This window comes from Platalea leucorodia (assembly GCF_965183815.1).
Source record: "Platalea leucorodia genome assembly, chromosome: 12".
Taxonomy (NCBI): Eukaryota; Metazoa; Chordata; class Aves; order Pelecaniformes; family Threskiornithidae; genus Platalea; species Platalea leucorodia.
Window position 1 is genome coordinate 7,804,084 of NC_138834.1, and position 24,158 is coordinate 7,828,241.

At 42.9% G+C, this 24,158-nt stretch overlaps 1 protein-coding gene across 2 annotated transcripts; it reads right to left on the reverse strand.

Moving 5' to 3' along the window:
- Positions 1-805: 805 nt before the first annotated feature.
- Positions 806-23,605, reverse strand: PPTC7 (protein phosphatase targeting COQ7). Of its 2 annotated transcripts, XR_014229617.1 has the most exons (7): positions 23,255-23,571; positions 13,291-13,470; positions 10,300-10,498; positions 7,850-7,973; positions 5,708-5,837; positions 3,914-4,323; positions 806-3,301 (listed from the first exon to the last, which is right to left on the reverse strand). XR_014229617.1 is itself a non-coding variant. In XM_082325288.1 (6 exons), the coding sequence occupies exons 1-6, from the start codon at positions 23,454-23,456 to the stop codon at positions 4,265-4,267; spliced, it is 894 nt and encodes a 297-aa protein (XP_082181414.1). In that variant the 5' UTR covers positions 23,457-23,605; the 3' UTR covers positions 806-4,264. The 2 variants fall into 2 exon arrangements, 1 of the variants encoding a protein (XP_082181414.1); XM_082325288.1 differs by having other exon boundaries at positions 806-4,323; positions 23,255-23,605.
- Between the last annotated feature and the right edge of the window lie 553 nt (positions 23,606-24,158).

Here is a 24,158-nt window from a genome sequence, read left to right on the forward strand (position 1 = left end):
AAGTTAGACCTCGATGGAAACTATTTGTGTTCTGAGCTGGTGCGGTGCACTGCGTTTCACAAATACCTACTCGGCCTGGAAAGCGGGAATCCTGCTCAAACAGTGCCCGTCTCTTTTTTTCGCAAGACAGATAAAAGAGGACAAAACCCAGTACCGACTACTTTATCGTTTCCTGCTCTGTCGGTACAGGTTAAGGGTTTATTCGCTGTTTGTGTTAACCACCAGCACGGGTCCCTAAAACCCTTAGAGCTGTCATAACGCGATATAAATCCAGGTCACGCTGGACTAGATGGAGGTTCCTGCGCTCTGTAGGTACCGGCTCTGGATGCTCAGCTCCCCAGTACGCTCTCACTAGAGACTTCAAACTGCGTTACCACTTCAGGCAAATGAAGCTGCTGTTGTAAAATTAAGAGCGCTGGAAAAATAAACCCGTCCACTCTGGCACCGCCAAACAGGTTATCGCTACAGAACAGCCGGTATTTTTACAGAAACTTTGTGGAGCTAGCGTTTAACTGAATAGCCAAAGTTGTCATAGAAACACATTTGAAAAAATAAAAGTGATGTTTGAAAGCATGCGTTTCAGAGGCATTTGTGTTTCAGACCTGCGTCAGCCTTTCCCCGCTCCCTGCCTGCTGGCTCCAGCGCGGGCTGGAGAACGCCGCACGAAGGTCGGAGCGGGAGCCCGACACCCCAGGTGTCTCTGCGCCACCACTGACATCACCGCGTTAACAAACACAGGTTTGCTGTCAACTTTAAAAAAAAAAAAAAAACACACAACACATTTTAGTATAAATACTATATTTATTAAATATCTTTACAAGTAATTTAAATGTATTTACAGAACTATTCCTGCATAAGTTATACCTCAGACATGAAATTCACATAATTGCCTCTTAGGTAAGCATAGATGATAGTCTCATTTTAACAACAACAAAAAAGCATCCTCATTAGATACAGCCTCAGATTTGCTTCATTATTTCAGCTATCTTTGTAAGAAACCACTTCATACAGTCCGTCTCTACACGCACAACCCGTTTATTCCCCTGGAGAAAGGCTGTCTGTTACCCAGACGGAGATCCCACCACACAACCCCTCACATCTTTGCCAGACCTTCGCCTCTCCCCTCTCCTCGACTCGGTCAGAACTCCCTGGTCCCAAAACCTGATTGTTTTGGGTTTTTCGGCCATACCCTTTTCACAAACACACAGTACGTGCACGTAGAGGGAAGCTGTATGCTGCAGCTCTCCCAAAGATAGCTGGAAAAGTAGCAAGGAACCACAGAGTTTTTCCAATTCACCACACCTTAGCCCTGTTTTACCCAACCGCCTAGTGACGCTGCTGCGGAGATGCCAGCTCCCGCCAGCCCCGTTACCTTACGGGGTCGCTGGTGGGTAAAACTCCTCCTTCGGGTCACCCGAAGCGCCAGCTCCCGCCGACATCCCCCTCCGCAGCAGCTGCACGCCAGCCCGCGCTCCGCTCACGCACGCTTCCGCTCCACGGAACACCTTTCTTGTACGCTCCTCTCGTGAACAGTCACGAGAATCTAATTCCTAGGAAGTGTTACTGCTTCATGCATCGTTTAAGATTATTTTGATAGTATGGGCCCTGTCGTTTCCTTTTCCAAAAATTTGTTGTGCGCAGACAGCTTAAGTTCATAGGAAGAAATTAGGTTTGATATGTTTAGAGTGCACATCTTAAAAAAAAAAAAACAATCAAGCATGTGATAAAAATATCAATTCTTTATAATACAGTATTGCTTTATAAACAGATGGAAAAGCTATAAGCTTTACTGGTCTTTGGTGTGTCCGGTGAGGGATAAACTCATGATTTGTAAATCAAAATCCAAATTTGTTCTTTGTTTTTAAAAAAAAAAAAAAATCACGATGTGATATGAGGCAAATGGCTTTGTAGGTACTGCTCAGCTAAGAACGGCTTTAAGGCGGAGAGCGAGGCAGCACGGCTCCGCTTGGGAGCGGGCGGCCCAGTCTCCGCTCGGGGATTCCGGACGCCGGCCCGGCGGCGGCAGCGCGCCCAACGCCTGGGCGGGGTAAGCGCCTTCGCCACGCTCGTCCCTCCCGTCCGCGTACAGAAATAACGAGGGCTGGGGACGAGGGGTCAGAGTGCAACGCAGCCCGGGTCCGCGGGGGCGTCGTTTTAAGGTAAGTCCAAGGGAAAGAAGAATTGATCAAATCTGCTCTAATCAAGAAGCGTGATAGTAAATACTGGAGAATAAAACGCAAAGACACCCAGATTTGAGAGGGACCCCCCCTCCCAAATGCTAGAAACAAAGCCCTGTGCCGCAGCGTGAATACATTCCTCCTAACGAGACAGCTAGGTACAGCTTGTTCACTTTTAAAAAACAACAAAGACCGACAATTTGTGCAAAGTTATCCACCGCTCACTGTTCCACGGATCGCAAAACTAATTAATTTTTCTTCATTAATATAATCCTCCCCATACCCTCACCAAAATAATATTTTGGTCAAGTTAGGGTAGTTAAGGCATTTTGACAAGTAATTACAAGGTGATTTAAAATAGATAGCTAACATTATGCCAATTGAGGAATAGCAGATAAATTACCGAAGAGCTTCCAAATTAATCACTTATTCTTATTACAAATGAAATGCCTGTTACAAGCATGATGCATTGAAATATAGTAAAATGACATGTACATGGTACATGTTAAATGATCTTAAATAAAAGCTTGACATAGTTACGCAAATATACAGTACGAGTCCACAGAAATTCTTTAAACAAGTTGAGGTAACCTCAAACTTAAACAGTTTTAATACAATAAACCAGGTAGTAAAAATCTCCTTTTGAGAGCAGGTAAGATTACTTACTGACCAAGTTTAACTGCACTCACCTAAACAGCAACATTACCCGACTTTTTATATATAAAAACATGGCTTTAATTTATTTCTACATACTTTTCTACCAGCAAAAAAGTTAATGAAAAACTGACCAAAAATATATATATCTTTACAGCTATCAGCTTTTTGTATGAACCTCGGGAAAGGCAAAGGAAAGCTTGCTGGAAGAGGGGGAACAAACGTGAGCTACTGCAATTCAAAAGGAAATGTCATATTGCAAAGTGGCTGTTAGAGAACTGTAAACATCATTAAGGTTCATTCCGAAACCCCTAAACTTTAGTTACTGAAATGTAAGTTTTGCTGATTATTCATTAATAGTTTCCATTTACGTACTTACTGCTGCCGCCACAGCGTAAGCGAGAGGTGCTTGTTTGAGAGTCAGAAAGATAAGGATCAACGGGACTTCAACCGGTGCAGCGTATTCTGGTCTACACAAGCGAGAATGGCAATTATTAACACAAATTATGTTTCGTTAACAACGGAATTATCTACCAAAAGCGAAGACGTTCGGAGTTGAGGATGATCTGTTCTTTGTGCGACCTCCCGCTGTAGCATTTATGCCGTATCATCCCGTGCTGCCGAGATGGGTTAAAATGCTGAAAGGACCTCAACTTTGGCCAGCTCGGCTTTTTGAGACTGAGTTTAGATTTTTGTTTAAAAAAAAAAAAAAAAGAAAATAATTATCCACAGCCAAAACATCCAGATACCAGGCCCATTATGGACGAATGATCTGCAGAACTTTTAAGATCACAGTTAAGCACCTGAAATCACAAAACACATTTGCATCCATATAACTTGATCTAAGTATGTTTTTTGAAATTTCGTACTAGAAAAGGCTCCTAGGCTGACACCATGTATGGCAAGAGCAGAATGTTTACAGCAGTTATAAATCTCCTGAAAACTGGAGCTTAGAAACACGAAACCTCAGCTATCACTGTAACGAGACTATGCTTATGAAACGCTGTTCTGTAACATACCCTTTAATGAATAGCGAACGTTCCTAGTAAATAGAGTAATATGCCCTCTTGCAGGGGTTTTACCTATTGAATCTAGTTCGAAAGATGATAAACCAATTCTATTCCTTTGAAAGTAAGTCACATTTCAAACGCGGGGATTGAGCCTCCCCCTTTTAAGGACAACGACTAAGCTCTGAAAGACATGCTTCAAGCCTTGAGCTTCTTCATTTCTTGCTGGCAGACCAAGACCAGTGTACTACGAGAGTGGTTCTTAACAAGGACTTCAGTTGTGTCTCAAGACAGGCAACGAGCTCGAGAACCGGCCGCTGAGATCAGCTGCGAAGGAAGAAAGCAATCCTGCCAGCAGGAAACCGTACGGGTGAAGCTAGGAGCTCGGGGACAAGGAAAACGTCAGAAGCTGACACTCCGGGCAGATCAGTCTGTGTACTCGGCTACGATAGAAAGAAGGACGGTGATGTCATCTGGTTTTCCCCCTGTAATATAAGAAAAATAAAACTATTTCATCAAACCACAGTGGGTCGTCTTATAATCTCTGGCATTCCCCCAAGGAAAGCTCTTTAAAAGCATAGTTAAAATATTCAAACACCGGTTTGTGTAGATGCAAGAACTCTGCTTCCTCTGCCTCCTTTCCAAAATGCAACTGAGGGTAGCAATGACATCTAACACCGCAAAAAAAACGCTCTCCTTTTAAGCTATAGCGAGATCACCACAAACTATTAAAAGGAGTACAGAGCCTTGAACATGGTTGTTAGCCAGCAGAGCAGAAAGCCTGTTTTCTATCAGACAATTTAATTTTGTGCTTTGTTTTCAATAAATGTACAAAAAACCTGCCATTGCTTTGTCACAAGCAAGCTGCAATGCAAAAGTATCTTCTCAGGAATTTACTGTAAATCAAACACCTCTATAGCATCTTCTGCAGCACTGTATTACTGCATATCTTTCTAAAAACTACTAACGGTTTTAATAGGCACTTTTCCAACCTCAGCAGCGAGAGCAATACCCTCAAATCCTAGAGGGCCAGCTCAGAGAAGAGGCATTTTGTTACGCAGGAAGCCAAACCAGTCCTTTGGACTCGGGAGAGCGCGGTTTCATTACTGAATGACTGAGCTTTGTAGCAACGTGGAGCCCAAGCTTTACAGCTGCTGTCTCCACCCTTAGGGAAGACGCTTAAGGGTCTTGCAGGAAATCCTGCCCTCCTGATACAGAGCTAATGAAGACATCTTTACTAGCAGAATCGTGTTTATTTATTTAAAAAAAAAAAAGGAAAGGAAAAAAATGTGTTTGACAGGACTCTGAACTCCACCAGGCGTTAGTATCTTTCGAGAGCATAGGAAATAGAACCAGCAGAGAGATCAGGACGGGGATGCTAATGGGACAAGGGTCAGAAATTTGAACCAAAACATGCCCCCACCAAAGAGTGGCCAGAATCTTGACTGAAAAGCATCAATAATAGAAGACCTTAAAAAAAAAAAAACCCAAACAACAAACCCCCACCCCCCACCCAAACCCAAGGAAGAAGTCAAGTAGAGTTTCCCTAAGAGCCTGGAAAACTTTTATCAGGCAGGATTCCTGGGGCAGGAGCGTACATATTAGGTAAGAAAGGAAAAAAAAATCCATGCACTGCGTTCTTTGCGTTCCAGCTGCTTCCCCACAGGAGGCTTCTGATCAGCCAGAGCCTGAGATGACCCGCGTCAGGAGCTGGGGTCCTCGCCAAGCCCAGCGCGCTAGCTTGGCGCTCTACCACCAACCACATTTCTTAACGTCTGTTTTCCTATCAGATTTTGGAAGAACAGAAGTTCACTTTGCTTAAGACTTCTCAAAGATAGCAGGAGTGGGAGGAGGGGGGGGAAATCTTACCTCTCACATTCAACCCGTTGTCACATGCAAACTGTGCAAACGGTGACATGTAAGTGGGATCATATGCCAGCTCGTGAGCTTGCTCAGCAATGCTTCTTGCAGTCTGCTGTATACTCTCATAGTTGGAGTTCTAAATTAATAAGGAAAAAAGTTTATTCTTACAAGAAAGTCTACCAGTAGTTGTTTTGCCGATGCGTGTCAGCTTTATAGCTCCCTGACTGCCGGACCTCTCCCTCGCAGATTAGGGCGCTACTTACCACCTTCTCTTCCAAGTGGAACCCTCACCATCTTTTAGGCTTTATAAATTCAGGTTAGAACTTCACAAAGTCCGATCTTCACAACTGAAGTCCAGACCTCTATTCCCTACCAGCAGCTACAAGACTTGCTTTTGGAGGATCTGTAGAATTTAGAAACTCAGACGACTAATACTCAAAACAGACTGAACGGTCTCACCTGGGGCAAACAGGAGATTTGGTAGCTATACTAGCCGATCTCACTGGAAGAGCCATCCGTCCCGCACAAAGTAGGCTCTGTTGAAGTAATCATGTTCTACCTTGAACTGAAAGTCTTACTTCTCTGACCCTCTTACCCGCATCGACAAGAGCACACTTGGGGCAAAGGGGCACTTTAAAAGTTAGATGAGAAAAAATTTATTGAGCACACAAACTTTCTACGGACTGCATTTTAAGTGCCTTTTTTTTTTCCCCCGTTTCAGTAAGTCTGCCGCTTTACTCCAAGACTTTTCTTACTCAAGCCAACATGACACGACAGCCACCGCTCTTTTTGTTTGTAACTATTTTAAAACGCCTTGTCATTTCAAGAGCCTTCCCCGCAGTTTGGGGAATTCGCAGGCATTTACGTGATTAACTTTTGGCTGAACCTCACGGGGGACTTCAGTGCCTTTCCCAAACAAGCCAAGAGGTGGAGCTCAACTTTCTTCCACAAGGGAATTCCATCTCCAGGCCAACCTTACATCTGCGCAGCAAAAGCGAGGTGGGAGTGCAGCAGACAGAGGTATGATCTCACTATAGCCTAACAGCCACGCAGGTTGGTGACAGCCCACCAGGCCCTTCCAAACCACGACAGCATGCTGATGCATCTTCGGTGCTGTCACTGCCTTTGCTAACCGGATTAAAGCCTCTGTGACAGCTTGCGCTCGCGCTTTCCATTTCCCAGCACAGCTTCTCAATTTCAGACCCGAATACCGCAGCAAGGGGAGGGGAGAGCGATAGAGAGGGGGAACACGAGAGCCTCCCTGACGGGCAGAGGCCTCTCGCATTTTGTCTGTAAGGACCCATTCTCTGTCTGACACCACCTTTCAGTTATGTAGCTGCAGGATAAGAGCAGGTAAATTTTTTTTATAACCGCACTATAATTCTACATGTTAACCTGATTTGCATTTCATAACAAAATACTTTCCTCAGGGAGGTTATACATATTGATATCTCCTAAGTATACTTTCCTTTCTGTAAGTAAATAGCCTTAAGCTAAATGTTCTCATCCAAATTAAAATATTTTAACGTATTTTTACTATTTAAAAAGAACACTTGTGGTCACTAACCTGGAAGAGTTGCCAGGAAATTTTTTTTTACAGAACGTTACAGATTTTCAAGCAGAAGCAACCCACAATTCAGACAGCCCATACTACTTTAGAATTACTGGTTTATAACCCTTCAGAAAAGCTTCAAATTATTTTTAAGTATACAGCTCACCCCCTCAAATAACCCATGAGAGAACGCTGTATTTTCATGTATATCATCTGCAGCCTGCAAGTACGGATAAAATACAATGTGTGAGCAGCTGGCCAAGGGCAGTGCCTCCTATTGAACATCTCCCCCTTTCCCTCCCATCAGTAGTGGGTGACACGGGACCAGCTGCTCCTCAGGAAATTTATGCCCAAGCTGCTGCTTCTGGATTCAGCCTGGCTGCAGATCCAAGAGACAGCGCTTCGGGGTCAGCGTCCCTTTCTCACACGTGGTATTAACTGAAAAGTCTCTAAACAACAGAAGTCTCTCAATAATAGCACTTTGTGGTGGGTCTTTTATATAAAATACAGAAGTCGCGTGCATAAAAAGTAATGGTAGTAACTATGAGGGATAACCAGTGCAAAAGATATGAGAGATTCAGAATATACACACTTACCTTCAGCTTTTTTAACTCCTGCAGAATCATGTAGTCAGGCATGTTGTCAAACAGTCCGTCTGTTGCAGTCAAAATAATGTCTCCAAGTTGGACATCAAAAGAAGTACTATCAGCAGCATCAGGGCTGTGAAGATGACAGATATGTTACAGAAAAGGACTCCAGCTTTCACCAAGACACCAAGCAACGTCAAACTAGCACATCAACAGCTTTTGTAATTCACTACTGTTATGTGTTTTTCTGCAAAAGAGAGAAATAATCACTAACTGTGGAGCTTTTGCACCAGGATGGCTTGTCAAGAAAGCTACAACAGAAGAACTGTGCTTGCAAACAGGTAATGTTCCAGCTATTATACAAAGGATTTGCATTTAAAATTCCCAGATGAACAATCCTGCAAACTAATCCGCTTCACAAGCGTATCTCCGTGGAAACCATTAAGTGGAATGGCAGCTCAGGGCTTCCTTCTCGCTCCTCTTACATATGTAAGAGAGCCATACTTGAAAGGACGATTTATAACAGGAACGGTCAAAACACCGAAGGATTCTGAATCGCTTTCTAATGCAATGGAATATGAAACATACCTGGAAATCGCTACCAGGAGACCACAGCCAGTTGGTCTACTTATGTCTACCACGGTACACAATACCAAGAGGAGAAAATATCTATTTTGGCCATCAATATTGCTTCAAAATCTGAGTCTCAGAAGCAGCATCATGACAAACCCTTCCTTTTTAAAGATTCTTCAGGGGTCTTTAAAAGGGAGAAACTGCTGCATCTCATGCCATTTGGCTATGCCAAAAAGCAGAAGAGCTGCTTTGCTCAACTGATCTGTAGCTTCAGGAAGGTTAATAGGGTTAAGATTGCCTGCTTATTCCCATATATAGCCAAATTTAACATTTAACTGGGACAACAAATAAAAAAAAAAGTACTGGAGAAGCATTTAGACAACACGCATGAGTACTAATTAACGTCAAGAACAGTGCAGAAACTAGCCAGAAAGCTATAATCATGATTCAGAATTGAAGTGTGGGAGCTCATTTATCTTGCACTTTCCTTATTACGTGATGACTCAGATTACTTTGCTTTCCTGACTTCCACTGGACATTATCAATTATCCTTGTGCTTTTCGGTTTTCATCTTCCCACGGATGACAAGAGTCTCAGAAAAATTAAGATTTTTACAGCTCTGGAATTTCCAACAATCACTTAATTTTAGTCTAATAAAGAGGTTAGGTTATTTAAGGGTTCTAATTTCAGAGTTCTACCCTAGCTTCCTCTCTGCAGTCTTATGACGTAAGAAAACCACAGGCAAGAATGGTCAGCAGTTTCAACAACTTAACCAACATTTTCAAAAAGAGCTATTTTGGCATTAAAGTCATAACTCTTACCGCATCAGCCTTGATATTTCATGGAATCACCAAATCATTTAGGTTGGAAAAGACCCTTAAGATCATCGAGTCCAAACCTTTTATCAAACACTTATCATGCCTTTTGCATTCCCTGCATGCTATGGTCACTCTCTGAAGATCCCTTTATCATCTTCCTGTATTCAGGAGAGGGATATCACTTTAATGCGTGTATAACCATTGATTTGAGAGCTGTATTTTAATACATATTTGAAAGCTGATTGGGTTTTTTTGTTTTGGTTTTCTTGGGGGTTGGTTTTTTCTTTTTTGTTGGTTTGTTTTGTTTGTTTTTTTTTTTTTTTTAAATTTATATTACTGGTGAGACTTTGCACAGAGTCAGAGGATGGATCAGCCTGACATTCGTAGGGGAAGACACAAGTACAAGTCTGCCTTTGAAACAACTCATTTCTGTGAACAGATTGTCCTCTCCTAATACTCTTATTTCCCAGCTTGGTGTTCCGCCAAACAGGTTTTTTTGCTCGTTTTGGTCAAATACAATATGCTGCGGGAAACACAGCTATTTGGAAACACAAGTTACAGTCACATGTCCCTCTGCTCTATTCTTCAAGTACTTGCTACCTCACTGCCAAGATATCTAAATTAGTGTACTCCAAACCAGTCTCAAGAGAGTACAGACAGGGACTGGGAACGAAAGCTACTGGTAAGACAAGCCACTCATGCAGGATGACCGGTGCATACACCAGCTGCAGTCTTATTACAGCAGCTTTATTGAGCAACGTCTTTCCATGGATCAGAACATGCCTAGTGCACACCATAGACCGTGGGAATATGCCATCACGAACGAATAATTAGCCCAATAAATTCAGACTGTGCAAGAGCGTACAAAGTTTGCTAAGTACAAGGTGAGAAATGTTCATGTTACCTAAAGGGGGGTGGAGGGCAGGTGTAAGACCCTTTGACTGGATACATGCTTAAATCCCACGCGCTACGCTGCACTATACGAAGAGCACCATAGCAGCAAAACTGCAACCTTTGGGAGCTGATCACATACACAGATTAAAAATTTAAGATCCTCTCCCATCTCACCTGTCACTTAAGACAACTCCTTCTGCTTCTGGTGGAGCTATTGACAGTTGGAACGGAGTGTTGAAGTAATGCTGCTGCTCATCAGATCGATGTACTACTTCTCCTCCTCTGACTACTAAAAATCCAGAGTCTCCCAAGTTGGCGGTATGTAAACGATGACTTGTTCTGTCCAGAACTACTATACAAGCTGTACTGCTTCCTGGAAACAGAATACGGTAATTGGAGTTAGCCTTACAGAAACTGTTTACTCTTTCACTGATTTGATTCATAGTCCAATTATTCAAATATTTATCAAAGCTTATAAATCAGAAGAAATGCAAATACTCAATAATGCCGAAATTAATATACACTAAAAATAGCAAAATGCTAGAAATCTTTGCAAGACAAGCTATGATTTTTGTCTAGAACTTACTTCTCCTGCTTTGATTTTGGTAAACACATTATGCTGACAAATACTTGTTTTGTTCCACTTTATTTACAGTTTTCCATCCCAACATATGTCAGCACATTCTGCTATAGGGCTGGATTTACAAAAGTCACATAAAATACTGAAATTCCGAAATCATTGAGATAATAGAATTCTAGTAGCATCCATACAATGCTAGGTGCTCTCCACACAGTTTCACTCATCAGCTGTAAATAAGCCACACGAAGTAAAGAACTGCTTGCAATTAAGTATTAGGTACTGTTGCATTACTCTTGTCAGAACATTAAAATGCTTTTCTTCATAGTATGGCTCGGTAGAGCTATCTTCATGTTTAAAAAAATAATAATCCTGTCACATCTTCAGGATACTGACTTTGTAAGTTTAAGGAAAACGTGTTTCAGAGACAAATACCATTCCAGATTAAAGTCAGACAGGACGGAAACATATCCACTTGTCAACCATGCTCAGAACGATCCCAGCCATGCCTGAGGGCACAGTGGAATTCTTGATTCATTCACTGGGAAGCAGCCACCAACCGTGTTTGGTTGCAAGCCACACAAATAACTGTACTGCAAAGATACCCAGCCACTAAGTCCTTCACAGCAAACAGCAATCGCTTAACTTCTGCAAGTAGGACAGCACATGCACCAAAGGAACTTTCATTCCTGAAGAGGGTGAAATACAGCCAAAGCATTTCTTCTTGACTTCTGCCTCCAACATAAGTCCCCGTATCACCAGCTGGTGAACAGTCCTCATCTTCTGTCCTAACATTCTTCCAGCAGAAGTTTCCAAGCACAGCTACACGTTGGACAGACCACAAGCTTGCAATGAGCTAAACTTACAACCAGGCTTGCTAGCGCAGAAGTCCAGCTGGCTCTAGGTATCACCCCTTCCAGATGTTTCCCTTTCTAACGCAGGGAGCTCCCTGCAATACACTTGCACTTAATTTGTTCTTTAGTGAATATATAGGACCTTCGCCACTCCTAGTGAATGGCAAGTCAGAGCAGTATCTTAAGAAAAAATCAGATTTTATATGTGACAGAGTCCAAGATTGTTCTTCAGGACAAGAATAGTGTTTAAATAAATGGCACAGTGTGCTCCCACTTCAGTTTTATTTTAAAATATTTGCTAGATTCAATTCTGATGAACAAAGTATCAAGACTTAAAGCACAACAGCAAGGAAAAGTTATTGCCTAATGAATCCTGCTTAATGAAGTCCTCTCCCTTCAGTTTATTTTAAATACAACTCTAAATACTCACTGCTGTGGTAATTCCAGGGTTTTATTCCTACTTCTAAAAATACTGTTCTCGGTTAAAGGAGAAACACTAAGGATCATTAGTTTCAAATTCTAACTCTATTAGCAGAGTGTAACTAGGAGGCCATGTGTGGAATGCAGATCTTGTGACTCAGCATATGCTGCTTTTCAGAATTCGAAAGGTCAAGCCAAGCAGGGCTGCCTCCGTCTACAAAGCCGTTGTGAGAGCTCTCACCAGTGGCCCACTTTGTAGATCGCTTACAGCTATATCTGCTTTGTACAAATAAGTGCTATTAAACACACAAAATCCTAATGTAATTACCGACCACTGCTATTTTAGTGATAGTTAAGATCACTTCTGAGGTTCAAACCTATTCTTTAGGCATATAATGTGAGAACATCTGCTCTGACGCTCAGCAGACAAGTTAAATATAGCTTACACAGCACTCTTCTGGCACAGAAGTTTAAGGTCAGGTGAGAAGCATGCATATCATGCAGGGTAACACTTTCTTGGTGCATAAGAGGTCACATGCCCTTTAGAAATGTATTCTGTATTCAAGGTTGTCAGCTGAGGCCAAACGTTGCCTCTCTATCTGCTCACCATTCCCAAGGCAGCTGGATGCCCTGTCTAAAATCAACTTTGACACAGAACATGCTAAGCATCTACCTTAGTTTGCTGTCAAAAATACTGTAATGAATCCCCCCCAAAGAATTATAAAAATAATACACGGTACCAGTGATTGTATGATATAAACACCTTAAGTCAACTAATTAGGTTTAAAGTTTGTTGGACATAAAAGGCCACGGGAACAGTAAGGCAAGGAATGAGAACCGCATTCAGTTATCGTCAGGAAATATTTTTGCCTGCATAGCTTAAGCAAAAAGCCACAACCAACCATTAAGAGTTTTCAACGGAGAACAGTTATTTATACATACGTAACAGAGAGAATGAGTGCACACGCCATAGCGTATTCTGCTGCTGAACTTGTTTTGCAAACTCTCTGCAAGCACTGGTGAATTACTGCCCTTCACACACACAAGGGCAGTTAGTCCTCTTTTTTTTTTTTTTAATACACACACACACACAAACATTCCCTGCATTACTGAATAGGCCAAGACAGTTTTTAAACATACAAGAGAAAGTAAGGATGCCACCAAGACAACTACATTTCTACATTTTTTTGGTTAATTAAAAGATAACTGCCCGCAAATTTGTTGTAGAAGCTAACAGATTTAAGCAACCTTGACTAAGTATATGTCTAGGTAACATACAACACAGATCCAATTTATATATTTTTGCTCTCTTACCAAGCAAAGGTACTTTGTTCTGCAGCAGCTCACAATAACCTGCGGTGAGAATCCCAACAGGATTACTTGGTACAAACCGTCCTTCTTTTACTAAACGTTCACATGTTCGCATTAGAGTCCCTGAGAACTGAGAAGGGTCAACCCCATAGTCTCTCCAGCCACCTACACCATCTGCTACCCCTGGAAGAAAAGAGAAAACAAGAGTTACATGAACAGAAACGGTTTCCAAAACAAGGTTTTAAATTTTTGACATCACTTATGATACTCAGTAACTAAAAAGCCCCTGCTTGAAAAACATTTTTGATCAAGAAAAAGATTTATGAGCATTTATAAGATAACTTCTGACATCAGCTCCTAAACAAATCTCTAAATATAATCTGAATTGCTGAAGAGAAGGTACAAGTCTAATGCTGAGAACTCTGCGAGAAGGATGACTTCAGTAGAGAACAACGAATGGGTAATTTGGGGAGAAGGATCAATCACGCTAACCTTTGATTAGCCCATTAAAAAGAAAGAAGAGTTTTTATCAGTTTTAAATATGAAGGTGGTTAAATTTTTAAATAGGATAGAAATTATAAAGAAACTCTTCCCCACTATTCAGCAGCCGAAAGTTTTTTCTCAAGCTACTTGCTCATACGAGGGATACTACTTTCTATTTGATAATATCAATTTCTGCAGAAACTAAACTTCCACTTTAAAAGTGCGCTCAAAAGAACCATGTAACCAACACAATGCTGGGACCTACCCCTGCAAGGCCAGTTTGTTGCTTACAGCTTCAGCCAAGCCAGAGAATGAAAACTGACTGTGATCCAGTCAATTTTCATTCAGTTATTCAAAACAACCTAGATAGGAGAAAATTAGACCAATTCTGCCAAAGGTTGGGAAGCTTCTGAGCAACTGCAGAGTCAAATAGCGAAGATGCGCACAGAAAAGGGGGTGGTTAGAGGGAGATTAGCAACAGATATGATATTCTGCTGCCCATTCTCGCTAAAGTATTTTGAACTTTCTCAATTGGCTTTAACAATAAAAGTAAAATACTGTCTGAAGGTATTATTTATGAGATTAGAAATACTTCTACTTGGAAATTTTTCCAAAAATCTTTTTGATCCTCAGCATGTAAGGGACTAACCATTTCAAGCACAGGTTTCCGTAACATAATAAAGCTACAATACTATATTCCTGATAAAAGCACGAAGAGCCCATTTCAGAGCTCAGATTGTGCTGAAGAACAAGAGCCTCCTCAGAAAGAAATGCCACTATTAGCAAAGGCATGAAAATTTGACTGAGAAGGTAAAACTAAGTTTGCTTCATCTACAAATGCCCTTCACATGGGACACCATCTGAAACTGAGACGGAAGGTTTAGAGCCGACCTTGGCACGAACTATAATCTGACAGGAGGTTATAGCCAGATTCTGAACAGCCTATCAACATTAATCAGATTTCTCCCAAAAATAGTGCACAACCTTTTAGACACCTGCTTTGTCCGTTTGCTTTCTTAGAAGAACGCTATAGGAAGGCAGATCCCTGTATTCACCTCTTCAGACCAGATCCTGGGAAGAAGCTCATGCAAAAGCAACCCCGGCATTCTCAGAAATACCTTTTCTGGTTTCTCCAAGAACAAACTAATCCTCTCTTTACAGGTCCCACAACTTCAGGTTAATACTGGATTAACCCTTCGCTTTCTGCTGCCACACAGACAAGTCTAGAATAAGAGATTATTAAGAACAAGTTCTAGATCTAGAACTTGAAATAGAAACTAAGCTTCAGTCCGGACGACGATGCTTGCTTTACATGAAGTTACCAGATAAGTGGCTTTTTTCCTTTTAAGATGAACACAATCCAGATGTATTTTTGCTGGCTGAATACAGCATTGCTTCACTGACAGCAGGGTTAACGCAATGAAAGGCTGATGTTTGACAAGCACTGTCCAAAGCTTTTGGCTCCAAAGGTGGTTACAAAACAAGCTCATCACAACTTACGGAGTTCCCGCAAGCGATCAGTAAACCATTTTTGCATTAGTCTTCTTGGGAAATATTTAAACAGAAACACTACAGCATTAGTATACCATACAAGAAAGCCATCACAGCAAGCACCTGATAAGGTTAATTATCAAAACCTGTTTCAATTTTTAAAGCAAAAATAAGAGCATGCCACCTGATTTTCTTTGCTCGCTTCTTACTCCAGGCAGGAAATCTGAATCCGTAATCACGGCAGCACACTTATACTCTATCTTGAGCCATGTAATGGCTTTGTCTGCCTTCCTGTCTGCTTTTTGCAAGCTATAAACAGCTTTAAGTACATTCTGCCAGTGCCTTCCAAAACAATCATCCTCTGGATGGTGCACAAGTAGGTCCTCTGCCTTAGCTTTGTACCATACTTAAGAGAACAGATTGTCTGCTTAAGACTCAACAAGACAGTTGTGCGTTCCTTCTCCGTGGCTGGCACGGAAGCCAAGGGGACCATGGCGCTCATGAGCAGGCCCCAGAGCAGGCTCTCACTGCAACACCTCCACACCTCATGTACCACCCTTGGCATCTAGTTCTTGCCCTTGCCCAAAACGGACAACATGGGTTTTTTGCAAAGGTTTCGGGTTCCTCCCCCCCACCCCCTTTTTTTTTTTTCAACTGTATCTCTTAAGATGATAGGCCAGTTCATTTAATTTAAGCTAAATGACCTTGTTGGCTCCCAAAGCACGGTTCATGAACGCTGCCAGAGCAGTCAAATGCTTCCTCCTGCTCCGGCACAGAGCCAGGAATTACTGCTGCCATCGAGATCAATGGCAGTACATAGGCAAAGCACGTTCAAGCAGCCCTATACCACACAGTGCCACCTCGAAAACATCCACCTTTATTGCTTTTGCCTTAAAAGAAGATTTTTAGATTCCTTAAGATCTTTAGCCATCCCGTCCTACCTTCAGCATGGTTTTAAAACAAAACCAGTATCCTTAGATTCTACATTCTCAACATAAACTAAACAGCTTTATGGCAAAGGAATATGAGATTTTAAACAGACTGAATAAACTGCTACCAAAATAGATGAAATGTAAATGAGTATAAAGTTTAAGAAAACTTTGTGATTTGATATACAGCAAACGAGGAGCAAAACTATTTGTGAGATCTTTCAAACTCCAGAACTAGCAAGAACTGAAAACTCAACTCAAAAATAGACTCGTTTTTATGTAATAGCTCGTTTTCCCTCTGTCACCAAAGGAAAATTCAAAGGTACTGCTATTGGCAGTACCACTGCCAAGGAATAATGCCAAGCTCTATTCATTTAGATTATCTTTGTTTTCATCTAAGACAAAAAAACCTGTAAATATTCAAAATAACTACTGTTTTAACAAGTGAAAAACATTACTCAGGTTTTCATTTTCTTACATTTCACCATAAAACATTAAATATTGTCTTCCAGTATCCACCATTTAACTTAAAATAACCATCTTACAAAATAGGAGTCACAGGACATTTAAGACAAACTGCATGGCTGAGAAGAATTGCTGAAATTGAACGGCACACAATCCTTGATTTTTTTCTAAGCTATTCAGTAAAAACAAAAATTTTATAGAAAGAATACTTATTTGGATAGTCCCTGTTCAAGCCTATGCAGAAATTACACAGATTTCCATGTGACAAAGTGAAATGCCTGTGGCCAGATGAACAACCACTGTAAATAAAGCAACTGCAAATTTCATAATAAATTACTTCAAAAGAATAAACGCTTCTTAAGTATTTAACTGTATTATGGAGACCTTTCAGAACCTTTGAGAGTTAACGCTCCACTACATTGCCTTCTGCTGGAAAATACACAAATACTACTGCCAGATTAAATACTCGCTGCATGTGTCAGTCGAAAACCTGGCTCTTTCCAACTTCGTAAAGATTCAGCGTATCAAGCCCTCTCGGAGAGAGACAGTTGGAATGAAGTTTCAAGACAAAGCACAAGTGACTGATGCTGCAACACTGAAACCGAGCACATGAAGATACTGGCACTGAAACCTGTTAAAATTTATTTCAAAATGCTAAAAGCACCTGGGAAGAAATACCAGTTTAAATGCAAATGTAAAGTCGTTTTGACTGCCAACACATAAGCTTAACTGCAGAAGCCCAGGGAACAGCCAGCCACTGCTGAGACTAGTAATATGTGCTTTTCACCATGGGCTTTTTTATCTATAATATACAGCAATATATTTTATAGCAAATATAAACTAAACAGGCTTAAAGTTCAGAACAAAACCACAATACCAATCAAACCCTGTTTAATATAAATAGCATTATGAGTGGAGGTCCTGGCTAGCGGGCAAACTAACCTGCCCATGGTCAGAGTCCAAAAGTATCACCCTGTCCTAAAAATCTCTTGAAAAATGGATACTTTCAAACGTTGCATCAGCTACAAATAATCATCCCACACAGAAGCACCAGGCAGGCACAAGCGTGCCAGCGGGAATTGCTTTTGCGTGCAACCACAATTAACTTTGTGAGAGACTCCACGCATCCCATTGAGCTTTCAATTTCTTGAGATCCTTACCTGAATTAGCAATGAATCACTGATGAAAGAACATCGAAAGGATATCTTTGTGACTGAATTTATTTTGCATCAAATACAGAAGAAATGCTAAAATGGTAACAAAGTGCAATCTGTCACACTACACAAGTTTGAAATACAGCACCTAATACTTGTCAACATATCAGAATTGGGATAAACTGATGAGATTTCCCGTTTTATCAGCAATGAGATAAATCACACACCTAGATAGGGGCTCCATCCAAAGCAAGTCACCGGCTCAAAGCCAGCACTAACTCTCCCAGCAGCTTCCCTGGCAGCCTGTATGGGATCACAATGTTACAGCCAAGTGGTGCACCCTCATCCTCCCCGCCCCAGGTTTTGACAAAGAAAAACCTGGTTAAATACAAACCCCTGAAGGCAGATTGCGTGTGACTGATAACTAGTTACAAAAGGAAAGGTTACTTATTCAAAATATGCATTTTAGAAGTTACAGTAGACCTTAAACTACCCTTGCATTAAATAGAAAGGTACTGGAAGAACAACTGGCTAAAGCATAATGAGGAACAAAAAGCAAGAGGCAAAGCGAGAGATGATGTTGAACAGACTGAAGAAGAAACAGGGAACTGAAAACATTATCTTGTGCATCTACTTCCAGGAAAAAGCAGCAGTTCCTTATACGTTTTGGGTTGTTTGGTTTTTTGTTTTTGTTTTTTTGTTTGTTTGTTTGGTTGGGTTTTTTTTTCCCCCTGCTACAATACACTGTTGCTCTTGAAACAGGTTTTTACAGGTAAGATCTCTTAACCTATTTTATTCAAGCCTGAGAAATTGCTCAGTGCATTTTGGAAGTTACAGGAGAACACTAAACTATTATCTCTGAAAGTTTTTACAAAACTTCCCTACGTAGTTAAAGTACTTAATCTCTCCAGGTGTTGAGCCACCCTGGAACCTATTTTCACAGCTGAACTGCTACCGGTGGTTGGCGCTTAAATGCCGAAAAGGGACAGGTACTGTAGAACAGACACCAGCCAAGCTGCACTGAAATTACTTATAGCCTGCACAATCTCATGCTCACAATATTAATAGTGCGGATGAAGCAAAGTAAGCAGTGGCAGATTTCTGCAATGTTTCCTGCAACACAGGTATGATTAATGCCTCACCGACTGTATTGTCTTCAGCTTTGCTTATTTCCTTCTGCGATTTCTGACAGAACCTGCTTTTCATTCAAGCTAAGATCTGCATATGAATGGAAAATTGTCCACCATCAACAAGTATCAACAGCACTTACAATTAAGCGTTCAATTGCAAATTATGATCAGAATACGTTGCGTGCCATGCCCTTCCAGAAACCGTGGTAAAGAATAACCAGATTTTAGTTTCATTCTCAGAAAGAGAGCTACCACATTTCTAAGAGGTTACATTCAATGCTCCTTAAGAATAGCTCTGCTGACATTTGGATTAGCTGTATTGACAAGGATGTCAGCGAATATGACTGTTAATGGGGATGTTTCTCAATAAGCTGTAGTTTCTCTACAAATGACAGTACTTATGCTCCCATGTTAAAAAGAAAATTTCATTTGGTCTACGATGAACTAAGACATACACAATTTTTTTTTTTTCAAATCGCTGATTACTCCCTCTAAGATGTCCTGAGTTCTCCCAACAGAGCAGGTAAAAGGCTACTCTGAAGCAAACAGACAACTTGCCTCCTTTAGTGTGATAAGTTGTGATAAGGCAGCAATCTCTTTAATAGGTACAGTACCAAATAAACCACTTAACCTAGTCTTATATGACCTTCAGGCATCAAAGTAAGAATCCCTTCCTCCTCTACAGTTGCCAGAACAACCTTGACATTTCATCTACGAATCCCTTCACGTTTTTTAGTTTACTTTTCTTGATGACAGCAAGACTAACAATATTCCAGGGCCTTTGTCACTCTAGAGTTTTACATACCTCCTATGCAGGCTGCTGACAAACTTAATTTTCAAGTAAAGTGCAATTCCTTTCAGTTTAGAGTAGCTGCCCTACAATACCACCCCACCCACCCCCCCCAAAAAAAATTAAAATCAAGATTTGCAGCAGATAGAACAGTTGCAAATTTTAACTTTGCAGTGGACAAACAGTACCCTGCTGCCAGACAGTTTTTTCCTACTACTGCTGGGGGACAGAAATAGTTTGGAAGACTAGTCAAGTCACACTGGCTACACCCAAACTGCTACCCAGCACAGACATTGTATAAGTGATGCTGTCACGGGATGTGCATTGGTTGCTGTAATGTTTCAATAATGAGTCACACAACAGCTTGGAAAATCCATAAAAAACTAGCAAAGACATCAGGAGCCTGATAAGGCAGGAATAAGCAAGAAAAGGCAGATCCTAACAAAAGAGAAAATGATCACCAGCATGAGACTTCTCAAAATTTATAAATAAGCTTCAATGTTTAGCTTTGTTAAATAAGTGAAACATTTATATAAAGTGTTTAAGTTCATTTTTTAGATTTGTGTTTTGCTTCTTATGCACCAAAAATTCTACTCCGATACTAATTAGAAAAAAACAAAGGTGTCAGTTTCTGAAGAGTTTTGTTTTTCAGCTTTAAAAAACATTTCTGTCCTTTCAAGTTACAAAGGCATGCACAAAGGGGTACATAAATGTCGACCAAGTCTCAAGAAGATAGTCGAATATTCTGAGGATCTGGACAACCAAGACACTGACACTGAATACACCAAAAGTTAGAATATGGTACAAGCACTGGTAAAAAGGAAACATGGGCCTGAATCATAAAGCTCTAGAGATGAATATTAGTAGTAAAGCCATTTCCTTTTCTCAGAGTGATCCCAAAGGGAACACTCTGGTTTTGAGTTTCTCGTTTCTCCCTGTGCTCAGAATAGGAAGAAAACATGCCAATTTAAGAGGTACGTACCAGACAGAAGTAAAAATAAGAGGCAAAACCTCCAAGGATTCAAGTACACCAGTAACAGGCCTTATCAGGCCTTTAACAACTATGGGAGTGTCGGAAATAACATGAATCTTCATGAGCTTTCTGTTGATCTTACTATGAAAGGATAAAGCACGGACTAGAAGACACTGCTAAATTTTTAGCCTTAAGACTATACAGCATACATACAACAAAAGAAGCATTTAGCATTTTTCTATCTGCTATAAACACACCGCCTAGTCAACTTTTGTTTGACCTAAGAAAATGAATCCCCAAGCACTCGTGCCAAACGGCTGGGAGTAGCTCTTTCACTATTACACCACACCCATATCCATCCCACACAGGCATGCTTCCCATACGTTGGTTCTAGAAAAGACTGGCACGGAAGAATTTTAAATTAATTATCTGGCATGGCTTTGTCACTGATGACTACTAGGGCAGACTAAGAAGTGATACACTTGAAATTTACTGTTCTCTAAAAGCACTCTTACTGTGTCTAGTGTTCACTTTGGCTAAAACCACATGAGCCTCTTCATTAAACTAATACTGAAAAATGAAGCTTGAAAAGCAACAGCTCAGCTCAGCCAGTTTTGTCGAGGTGCAGAGTTAGGCAGGTATTGATTCAGCATAAAATGTATGAGTGTCTTTAAAAATTAGGTACAGAACCTCAGATTTGTGATGAGAGTAAGAGGAATTGAGGGCAGGAAAACGCTGGTGCTGAAACGCTTTTTGCAGCAGTGTAGAAGAGCCGGTTGAGAAAGGGAGAGCAAAGAGATGATCACAGTAGCAGAAACAAGGAGAAAACTACTATGTAAACTTAAGAACTATAGACGAAGAAAAAGCATCAATTTAGATTCCATCAAAACCCATCCTGAGCATTACTGTTTGCAGAATGTACAGTGATCCTGGGTTTTTGGTACGTATATTAGAAAAGCAATAAAGAACTAACAGGAAAATAGCTTTACAGGGAGAAAAAAAAAACACAATAGCTTTTCTATTTAAATTATTTTCCTCTTGGTACTTAAGACATCCTGGTCTGAAGCCTTCTTTGCTGTTTAATCCTTAAGTGGAGTTACAATTCTGTTTGTTTTCAAGTTGCCATGAAAATTAATGCAAAGATCAACTTCGAAATGCAATTCTCTGTTGATTCCAGCAGGAAGGCAAGACAAGCTGTAGGTCCACATATGGTAATTACCAAATATGGCCAAAAATGCCTTAACATCATCAAATGGGTCTAAACCCACCCGCTTCCCCATGCAAAGAGTCCACCTAAGTAAAGCAGGTTCTGCGTTTCTCTTATGGGCAGATACCAATTGCTCAGTTATTTATCAGTGCTGGCCTAGTATGAACTTTAAAGGCAGCCAGCCTTAGTCACATGTTAAAGTAAGGCTGTCCAACAGCTCATTCTAATAGAAAAAAGTTTCCCTGGAACAGGCACAACAGAAAAGATGCAGAGGATCTAAAATGCACTGACCACTTCTCCACATCTCCTTGAAAGCTGCAGCATCACCCTCAGAGTAGCAGCTCCCTTGAGAATAATCAGCAATACTGTTACCTAGCACCGAGTTACAGCTTCCTGAAAAAATGTCTCAGCTCTATTAAAACAGCAACCAAGTTACAGTGACAGCACCAAATTGTGAAGAATCACCAAGCACTGTCACATCACGAGGCACTGCAGTACAATCTCACCAGTTTTAGATTAAAAAAAAAAAAAACAAAACAAACAACAAAAAACAAAAAACCAAACAACCAACAACAAAACCAAAACCAACAAAAAACAGGGGTGAGGGAAGAAGCTTTTTTTTCTTTTAATGTCAGAGTTTTGGTGAAAATTTACTTCTGTCAGTCGCTCAAAAACTAACTTTTGCGGAGCGTCAGTTCGCCAAATTCAACCTTGACTACACAGGAGAAAGGTCAAGCGCTGTCAAAAGCAACGCTGCTCATAAACTGAAGATTGCATCGATTATCTGCAATTATTCACCGCTTCTAAAATGTGAACCCTTAAGATTCACTTCGCACGTGACTCCCAACCAGAGAGCGTCATCAGGACAGAACAAATACCGAAATTGAAGTTTGACATTTGAAACCCGTCTCAATGTCACTTTGCCCGTCGCTTGACAAGGGCACGGCACGCGCTAAAACCGGGAAGCGTCCCCTGCCATGAGCCTTCATGCGGCACGGCAACGCGCGGGGACGGGGCTCGCTTCGGTTCTCAAGGCGGATGGAAAGGTTAACGCACCCCAAGTTGTTTCTCCGGCCTTGGGAGCCGCTAGGCCTTACAGGCACCTACGGGTGAGAGGCCAAGGCTGGGCCCCGAGGCCCGGCACCCACGCCCCCCCATCCCAGAGGCGGGTGGCCCGCAGCACCCAGACAGCCCTCTTTTGAAATTAAAAACGAGAACTCGCGCTGACATTTACAGGCGGAACCGGCTGCTTTGTCCGCGCCCGAGGGCTGAGCCGCTTCGCCATGTGCGGCCCGGGGAGGGGAGGTCGGGACGCCGAGGCCGCGGCCCGCCCGCCGGCACTCACCCAGCACATCTGCCGACCGGTGCCGGGCCACGAAGCAGGCGTCATCCCCGTAGCACATGCCTTTCTTGAGGATGCCCTTGCGGAAATCTTTGCCAAAGCCACAGCTGGCCGTCACCAAGCTGTAGTCACGGGAGTCCGTCTGCGAGAGGCCGCCCAGGACTGCCCGGGCCACCAGCCTGCCATAGGAGAGCACCGAGAACATGGCGTGGGGCGCCCAGCAGCCGAGAGCCAGGAACGCGGGGAGCCACCGGCGCAGCCGCCTCCTGACCTGCGAGCGCCCGCCGCAGGGAGCCAGCCTTCCCCTGCCCGCCGGCCGGCTCGCCTCAGCCCCCGCCGGCCCGCGCTGCCCCTCCTCGGCCCGGCCCCTCGCCCTCCCCGCCCCGCGGGCCGCCTCGCCCCTCCGGGCCGGCTCCCGCTCCCGCCCTCGCTGCCCCTCACGCCGGCCCCTCGCGGCCGGGTTGCCGGCAGCGCCCCCGCCTTCCGCGCCGCCCGCCCCCCCCCCCCCCCCGAGGGGGGCTCTGCCTCCTCCCCCGCCGGCGGGCGCTGCCCCGCGAAGGCCTCCGGGCGCCCTCCCGCCGCGCCGCGGGCTGGCCCGGTCAGAGCCGGCGGTGCCCGCTGCGCCGCCCCCGCACCCCGCCGGCCGCGGCCGCCATCTTCGCCGCGCGTGCTGAGGCCCCGGCGCTCGGCGAGCCAGCGGGCGGCGAGGTCAGCCCCGCCCCGCCCCGCCGCGCTTGCGCAGCAGCCGGCGGCCGGCCCCCATTGGCTCCCCGCCGCGCCTCATTTGCATGTTGCGGGACAATAACAGCGGGCGGCTCCCGGCAGCCCCCGCGGCGGCGGCGGCGCGGCGGGGCCCGGCGCGGCCTCCCCCCCCCCCCCCCCCCCCCCCCCCCCCCCCCCCGAGCGG